This window comes from Cyprinodon tularosa, unplaced genomic scaffold (genome assembly GCF_016077235.1).
Source record: "Cyprinodon tularosa strain WSP-4 unplaced genomic scaffold, ASM1607723v1 ctg126, whole genome shotgun sequence".
In the NCBI taxonomy this organism is placed as follows: domain Eukaryota; kingdom Metazoa; phylum Chordata; class Actinopteri; order Cyprinodontiformes; family Cyprinodontidae; genus Cyprinodon; species Cyprinodon tularosa.
In genome coordinates, this window is record NW_024038070.1 from 512366 (window position 1) to 521465 (window position 9100).

General features: G+C 38.5%; 1 protein-coding gene across 1 annotated transcript; it reads right to left on the bottom strand.

The window, feature by feature from the left end:
- Positions 1-2460: 2460 nt before the first annotated feature.
- LOC119777657 (protein Tob1-like) lies at positions 2461-5842 on the bottom strand. Its single transcript, XM_038276624.1, has 2 exons — positions 5566-5842; positions 2461-4516 (listed from the first exon to the last, which is right to left on the bottom strand). Exon 2 carries the CDS (start codon positions 4330-4332, stop codon positions 3325-3327), a length of 1008 nt encoding a protein of 335 aa, XP_038132552.1. The 5' UTR covers positions 4333-4516; positions 5566-5842; the 3' UTR covers positions 2461-3324.
- Between the last annotated feature and the right edge of the window lie 3258 nt (positions 5843-9100).

Sequence of the window (9100 nt, forward strand, 5' to 3'; positions counted from 1 at the left end):
AAAAAGTTTGAAATGGCCTAAATGCTGCAAAGCTTGTACCCTGAAAACACCTTCCCTAAAGTGAAGCATGGTGGAGGCTTCATCATACTGCGGATCTGCTTTTTATAAGCAGTAAAATGACACTTTGATATCTTTTAAATAATGATAGATGGAATCAAATACAAAGCTAACATAGAAGAAAACATGTTCATACTTCGAAAAGCCTTGATACTTGGATTAACCTTCATCTTCCAGCAGGGTAACAATCCTTAACATACAACACAGCTACAGAAGATTTAATTCCAAAGGATCTGTGATGTACAACAGATGTTTCTACTAAAGTACTTACTAAAGAGGCTGAAGACAAATATAAATTACTCTTCTATTTGTGAAAAAGATTTGAAACTATAAATTACCATCAAACAACTTCAAAATCATCTAATACTTTGTGATGGGCATCACAAACTGTAATATAAGAGATATGTGAATTCCTTGCAAGGTACTATAATAAGTGCTAAGCAAAAATTGCTGCACAATATTTACTAAATTAAAATCCTGTTTAAGCTTCAAATAATTGTTTACAATCCCTACTAGTAGTGACTACAATTCCTAGTCCATTCTTGCTTCCATGACAGGAATGAACTGGTTGACACCAGTAAAGACTTTCTAGTGTCAATCTCATGTGTCCTGTTATAACACACCATGTGTAGTGCAACACTATCCAAAATGAAGAGAGTTGATTTGTGTGACTCTGCTTTCCTACTCCTATTAACTCTACTGGGAGTTTCCACTCCTAAGAAGCAATATAACTGCAAAGGGCTGACAAAAATAAGAAGAGATAGTTAAAAAGGAGGAGGAGGAGTCATCGCAGGTATTTTTTAGAAGGACTTCCACCGACTTTCACTCTGACCCCCTACGTGCACACAAACACAATTCCACAGAGCAAGAAAAACAAACACACACCCACCAGAACCCTGTATCAGTGCCTCCAGATAGACGCACATACGGGCTGAACTTTACACAGCCCTATCAGGCCCTGAGTGTATCAGAGGACGCTGACAAGTGATGAGCCCGCTCTGGAGGGACTCTGGCAGGCTTGCAGGGTCAGGGGGATTCGACTGGCTTGAGCTAGAATTAAAAGTCCAAAAAAACCTCTAAGCAGACATCACACTTATTTACAAAATCAGGATATGCTAATTAGGGACAACTTTTTTTTTTTTTTGTACTGTAAAGTCTAATCATATTGTTAATATTATATAATCAATTTTGAGCAGGATTTCCACTTTGGACTGAAACCAATCAGCCTTATCTAGTAGTTTATTATGCAATAGCCATCAGAGGAAGTCAGGCTTATGATGTATGCAATAATCAGTTTAATATTTGCAACAGACATCCTACATTGAATTTGGAATCAGAGCTGCCTTTTAGGATTTAGAGGACCTGAAATGTCATATTAACATTGAACTAAGAGACCTCCCCTTTTTATATATTTACATGGCATTGACACATTAGGATATAATCTACTCTGGGCAAAGAAAATGTAGCTAGTAATCCATTAACAGGTCGCATCATGAGGGATACTGGGTGAAATGTAACCAGTTTGCCTGGCTTTCAGTAACAGTGTTATTGAATTCTGATACTTTCCTAATACTGTAAAACATCTGTATAAAACCCTGGTAGCCTAACACTGCTGATATGTAAAAATAGGAGTTCTCTGTTTTTATTTCTACCAACAAACTATTTTAATTCCTAATTTGTATTAGTTTATGCCTATAAAATGCTAAATGGTTTGGTATCCTTAGGAGGTTATGCTTTAATGCACCTGAATAGTGTTGTTCCTGTTTATTTTGCTCTGCAGTGTTACAGTTCGACTGTCTTAGTTTGCCGTTAAGTCAAAAGCTCATGTTTAAATTTAGGAGGTCCTTAGGTTGAGTTATCCTTCAATTGACAATTAGCGAACATAGTTGTGCTTTTTTTCAAGAAGTGCTCATTCTGAGCAAAGTCATGCTTTAACCGAATTGAAGTGTTATGACACTTAGACCAAGGCTATGTTAGTCAACACCTTTCCCACTGTGAAATTTGTTGCTAGGGGTTTATCATGAATGCAGGCACAGAGCATTATTTTCATTGGTGGATTTTAATGTGATGCAGCAGAAATTTTGTTCTGAGAAAACTGGTGCTAAACCAGTTTCTGCCTTAACAGTATTCAAGTTTTGGGTACTAATCTGATATAAATTAAACACTAGCCTAAGTGGTTCAGAAGAAAAATCGAAGACTGAGCAGTTGTGTCTAGAAAAACCTGATTCTCCTTTCAGAAGAAAACTTTTTTTGTCCCAGCATGTTTTAACCCCCCACTGCTGAGTATAATTACACAATCATGAGCACTAATCACAAAATAAACAGGTTTCTTAAAATCAATCTTTTTAATACAAACTTAATAAACTATCAGTCGCCCTTAACATGTAAGACACTGACTCCAAATACTTTGTTATACCGTTTGCTTTATCAAGTATTGCACAATGTAGGTACAAAATTAATATACGATTACATTTTGTCCATAATATAGCAAAAGTCTTTAAACTCTTAACAAAAAATACAACTCTTATATTTTTGTCAAAAAAGCAAATATTCATAAATCCCACCACTACGGAATGGTCTGTACACAATCTTAAGGATAGTCAATGTTTTTTTTTTCTCTTTTTAAAGATGGATTCATTTTATAATTTCAATAAAAAAGGAAACATAAAGTCGCTGCAGCCATCACAGATCACTGGAGTAGTAAAAAGATATAAATGCAATACCATGTTGTAGAAACAATAGATACTCTGATATTTTACAAACTCTGTACTAAATTAAATTATACAATTAGAAAAAGACCAGGAATTCCCACTTATTGATGCCAATTTCTTGAAAAACTAGCAACGTCCAGTTATATTTAAATACCGAAAGGCCATGACTTATGGTGATTTTTTTTTTCTTTTTGTATCTTAAAACAGTTACATAAAAAAATATTTTGTGCTTGGTTGGCAAAAGAAATTACAATAATGCATTTTAAAGTTTAGGTAACCAAGCTTGGACAACTTGTACTACAAGCTTTATTAGGAAAAAAAATGAAATAAAAACAAAAAGAAGTTTAACTCAAGGGGATAAAGTAATTCACCCTCGGGCTCATGCTCTTAGACTTGGAACTTTTACAGGTTACAAGCCTTTTTTTTTCCTTTTGTATTTGACATTCTGTTTTTGTTTAAACTTTTTTTTTTATGTGCATTTGTGTTTGTTTCCCCATCACATTATCTCTGGTCGTTTCCATATGAAGTAGTAGCTTAGGTAGTACCTTTATATGTACTAGTTGGCCATGACTGGCTGGAATTGCTGGTTAGAATACTGCATGTTGCCTAAGCTGAAACTAAAGCCATCCATAAGGGACTTGTCGTTAAGGCCACCGTAGGCCGCAAACACATCGAAGGCATTGCTGTACTGCAGTGAACTGTCTGCGGGGAACAGAGCACTCTGACTGCCTTGGCCCTGCAGACTGGGGAACACAAACTCCTTGGCATTGGGGGACAAGGCTGAGGGCTTCTGGTGCTGCTGTTGCTGCACCCCGAGTCCCAGCCCATACAGCGAGTGCATGGAGGTGGAAATGGCTTTCTGTTTCAGGAGACTGTTCACATTCAGGCCCAAGTTGGTGGGAGAGGTACGTGCCACTTTGTTCCCAGCACCGGTGCCGCTGTTGCCGTTGCGTCCGCTGCTCTTCATCTTAGTGGAGCCGAACTTGGTAGCTGCAAAGGTGGCTGTTGTGAAGGTTAAAGGCTGAGTGGAGCGGGGCATGAAGGTAGGGCTGACTGCCGCCGAGTGGCCAAAAGGTGGAGAGGGAGAGCTGGAGCCTGGAGAGGTCCCATTCAAAGGCTCACTGATGGGCATAAAGACCTGTGCGTCTGGGTTGAAACTGTTCTTGATCTCCTTGTCCAGGTCAACCCCTCCATTTCCAGCTGCACTTTCATTGCTGTCATCAACGTACAACACTTTGACTGGCCCCTTCTCACCAATCTGGTAGGACACCTCGTAGGGGTCAATCCACACGCTGAGGTCCTGGGGCAGATTGTTGCGGACGTCTTCGATCTCCAGCCCGCTCTCTTTCGCTGCCTTCTCCACCACGGGGTCCACCTTCTCACCCACGTGGATGCATCTGAATCCTGAGCCCTTGTATGGCTTATCCGGGTACCAGTGTCCTTCATACTTCTGCTTCAGCTGCCGTTCCAGCTCCTCGCCAAAGATGTTGACCCGTCTCCTCGGCAGCTTGTTGTACAGGTACGAGATGATGAAGTTGAGAGCTACTTGGATTTCAAGCTGCATAGCGAACTGCTGAAGTGTGCCAGGTGAGTGGAGATTAGCTGGCTCTGACCTTGAACGCGTCCACCGGCTCGGCTTCGTTTATCCGTGTTCGGCACCACAAAAGTGCTCCAGGCAGGGGAGGCAAAAAATCAAAAGTGCTGGTTTTGTAAAAGTGATGTCCTTCCACAGGGTGTGATAGAGCTTTCTGAAAAAATTATAGAAAAAGTACATTTATATTAGTCAATTTAAGGAAAATTTTGTTAAATTAGACTTTTTTTTGAAGGTTTATTTATTCATTCTTTATTCTATTTCATAGACACATTACAAGAATGTCCCACAAAAAAAAAAAAAAAAAAAAAAAAAAACATTATTATCCCCTAGTTAACGTTATGTTGGAATAATCCACCTTAATCCACATAGATGTGAAAAAAGTAGGCAGTGGACATATTAACCTTGCACTAAAACAGGGAATCCTCTTACATAACACCCTACTTGGACTGCCTCCATAAGGCAGGGGAAGAGGAAAAGTACTGCGGGGGGTTCTGCATTTAATTAACAGCAAACCTAACAGAGTTAATGCACTGGAAATAACTGATAATGGTGGATACGTTTGAGGGGAAATGGTAGGGGGTTGGATTTCAAAGCTTAAAGACCCTGTCACGGGGTTAGTTTCTGTCCGATTAGTCGTCTGAAAAACTGTGTCGAAAGAGCAGCTTAACCAATTGGCGTCTACACCCATGTTTGGCAATTTTTAAAGAGGTAAGAGGAAATCCTTTGCAGATTAAAAAGGCTATTTGGTAAATATTCAGTGAGACACGGGGTGTTAAAGCAATCACCCAGCAGAGTGTGAAGAAAACTTGTTGAGAACGCCCAAATACTTACCCTACATATAAATTATTTCATGCATCTTGAGAGAAAAACATGTCAACTCAATCTAATAATACTCATATAGGCATCTGCAATTAAATTATATTTGGTTTTTCATAAAACGCTCAACACATTTGGGGCATTATCGCAAAAAAATAGCCTAAAACAAACAAACAAACAAACGGGGACTATACCGCACATTATCTTCGCTATTTGCTAAAAAATATTTTTTTCCGAATGAGATAACATAAGGCATCCTAATTTGTTTTGTCTAACCCCTCCCAATAACTTTGCAGACTAACGCTGCAAATCAGCTTACAAAGTAAGAACTAAAAAAGGGAAACTGAAATAATGCCTATATAGAAGGAATGTAAAAGGAGTACTTACCCAGTTGTAAAAAATAAAAATGCTCAGTAGTTCTGAAGTACCGTTGGTTAGTGCAAATAGAAAAAAAAAAGTATAAATACTTTCTTCACATTGAATATATTAGCGTTACAAAAAAGGTATTCCAGTACGTGTTGATTTGCTTTTTTTAGGATTGGCGTTTAAGGTTTCAGTTTTTAAGGTATTTTTTCTTTTCTTTTTTTATCCTTTCTTCTTTCAGCAGGCTTTGCAGAGTAGCTCCCTCCTACTCGGGAGTTTCGCAACTTCGTCCCCTACTCCCTCTGCGTTTCCTGTATTTATAGACTCCCTCCGCCACGGACACGAGACAAGGCGGTGATGCGGTTTCAGAGGTCAAAACAACACCCGGGCAGCGGATTGGTCGACGGGACGAGTTCCGCCCCGCGAGGCTGCATGGGATCGTCCGCTGATTGGCTGAAGGAAGCTGTCAATAAAAGGCATATGATTCTGAGAAACGGGAGGAACGCCTTTGTGATGGGGGTTTGCGTCAGAGATAATCTAAGACTGTGCTGACAGCAAAAGGCACAAGTAATTTATGATGAAAGGGGAAAAAGTACTATTTCAAATCAACTTAAAACTTATTTTATCAAATAAATACATGACTTTGAAAAAAAATAATTGTACCCAAGATGTTTTGTAATCTATTTCAGAATAATCTTCCTGGGAACCTGTTGTTTCGTTTATCAGATTTATTAGTGACATTATCTATGCAATTTCTTTTCAATCCATACCGAACAGCTTCTCTATATATTATATATATATTTATATACATTGCTGCAACCTGCCTTGACAAATAGCAGGGACTATAATAGATATGGGCTACGTGCGGTGCCTGAGAGGAGATTCCCTACAGCGGAACAATACAGCAGTGTGGGTGGTGCTGAGTGCTATCTTGAGAACACAGGCGCTGATTGGTCAAAAACGGGGCAGGAGCCCCACAGTGAATGGTGTGCCCGTATCCAAGGTGCTGATGTAGGCTGCGCACGTCATCGCTCCGCTGAACTGCAGCCTGTTGCCCAGTTTTTAAAGAGCTCTAACACACTAACAGGTGCATGTTAATGACAAGTGAGCAGACTGAGAACACGACAGCTGCAGTGGTGACTACAGTCATTGTCACTGGAGGAAAAGTATACCAAACAATAAAAGATTAATGTTGTTATTAATGCTGTGGAAATAAAATAAAAAAAACGAAAGAAAAAAAAAAATTCAGTTCAAGGTTATAGAGTTTTAGTATGTTAGATAATTCTTATAGTGTTCTCACTGTTGTAAGCTAAAATGTTCAAGAGAACCTAGTCCAAAGTTCACCTCTGCGGCCTTAAAACAACATGCCTAAGCTCATATGAATGATCTTTTAAGAGCATTTTGCAGATGTCATATTTGCATTAAGCTGAATTTAGCAATAAGCTGATGATAATGTGAAAGGGGAATAGACTTTGTTAGATGTACAATGAAATAACTTAAAATGTAAACTTGTGGTGGAGTATGTAGTTAAGCTATAAACTAGGTGGTTGCAGAGGCCAGAGATAACTACAAGTCTGTGTTTGGCCCGGACCAAAGGGAACTTTTACATTTATAAAAACAACTCCATGTAACAGTGTTTTGTGCAAAGACATATAAAAGTCTAATTTTACTTGTGGACAATATCCTACAAATCATCTTTCTGTGGGAAACATGTTCAGAGAATGGAACATATAGTCTGTCCAGTATAGGTTCATTCTATTAAATAATAAAATCTAAATTCCCAGTGCCTGTTTCAGATAGGAATATCATTGTCGGCAGAACTGCTCCTACTTCGATTTCTGATGTAAACAGCTCTACATCCTCCACAAAAACAGATCCAAATACGATTATAAACTAGTATAAACCCTTGTGATATTTTTAGGGTAGTTTTAAAATAATAGAAGTCCTCTTTGACAGGACACAAGAGGACTAACATAATATATAGATTTCTTTTATACTGTAAGAGGCCATTAGAGTAATCAACTGCTTAGAACCTTGTAGTAGGGCGTCACTTCATAAATTTGGAACTATCCCTTTAATATCTTATTATCCTTAAAACGATTGCGACTAAGTTTTGCTTACACAACAGCTGTGATTATATTGGAAACAGAAGCTGGCTTGTACAGGCAGAGTGGACTTTCAGACATTCTTCAAGCACTTAAGTTTGTCAAGCGGTCATGTGCTTGTTGTGAGCACACAAATGTAAAAGCACACAAATAGGCTCCCTATGGAAAACTTCCATGAGAAGCCAACAAACAGTAACATTGGGAACTCTGTAGGCTCAAATCAGGGGGAAAATAACCATAACATTGATCTACAGATTCAGGTTTCCAAGAGTGACTAGAATACAAAAACATTGTTTTCACACAGTCCTGGCAAAGCCTATTGGGTTGTTTTTGTGACAGTTCTCATTGAAATCTAATGTCACTTTTTCTTTTCGATTGCACAAAACCATCACGTAGATGCTGATTTTAACAATACTATGCATGATATATGCTCTATAACTAGGCAGTATTTCATATGTCCAGAATGTGTGGTGTTTGAAAGAGCAATAAAAATCCACAATCTGGCACAGCTAGGTCATGAGCCATTAAAAGGTATGTTAAGACTCTTAGGACTATTGTCTCAATGCATAACCCTCTCATTATTAGGTATAAACCTTTCACTACTTCCTATTTTCTCTACCAGTCAATTGGAGAATAGTTTATACTGTGGGTTATTCCTCAAAACAATCATCCTAAGAGTTTTACATAGCTTCTCATGGCTCATGACCTCCATGTGCCAGCATGTGGCTTTTTGTCTCTTTCAGCAAAAGGTTCTCACTACTTCCTACAGTATTAATCCTAACATGTCTTTTGAAGCTCAATACACGTAGAGCTGAGGTTGGAGAATATTAAAAGCCAAATGGTTAGCTTGAGAATCTGCAAATTTGACCTTTTTGGGAGAGTGGCAAGAGGTATAGAGGTTTGCCATAAGCTACACAGGTGACACAGCAAACTGGGAAATATATCCCCTGTTTAGATGAGGCGAAAATGTAACTTTTGGAGCAAAATGAAAAATACTATGCAATGTTGAAAAACACTTTGCATCACTCGGATCACACCCGCTAATCACACGCTAGTCCTCTCATCAGGAAAACGGAAACGGACACTGGTTAGAGTTAGACGATGGTGGAAAAATGGATACTCTAAACAGAAGTCAATTTTAGATGAAAATATGTGAGAGAATGGAAAATATTTTAGATTTGGGAAAAGTTGACCTTCCAGCATAAAAACAAATCAATACTTATAGCCACAGCTACACTGTCGTAGATTGGCATGTGTAGGTAAGGGCCAGTCAGAGTCCAGATTGAAATTTAATTGATAATGAAAACATGAAAAGTGATGTTGTCAAGAGGCTTTCTGTTTAGACTGAGCTATTTTAAATGATGAATGGGGAAAAACTTTACATTTCTACATATATTACTAAATGAGATACCCCAAAGACCTGCAGCTGTAAATGCAGCGGTGTTACTATCTCT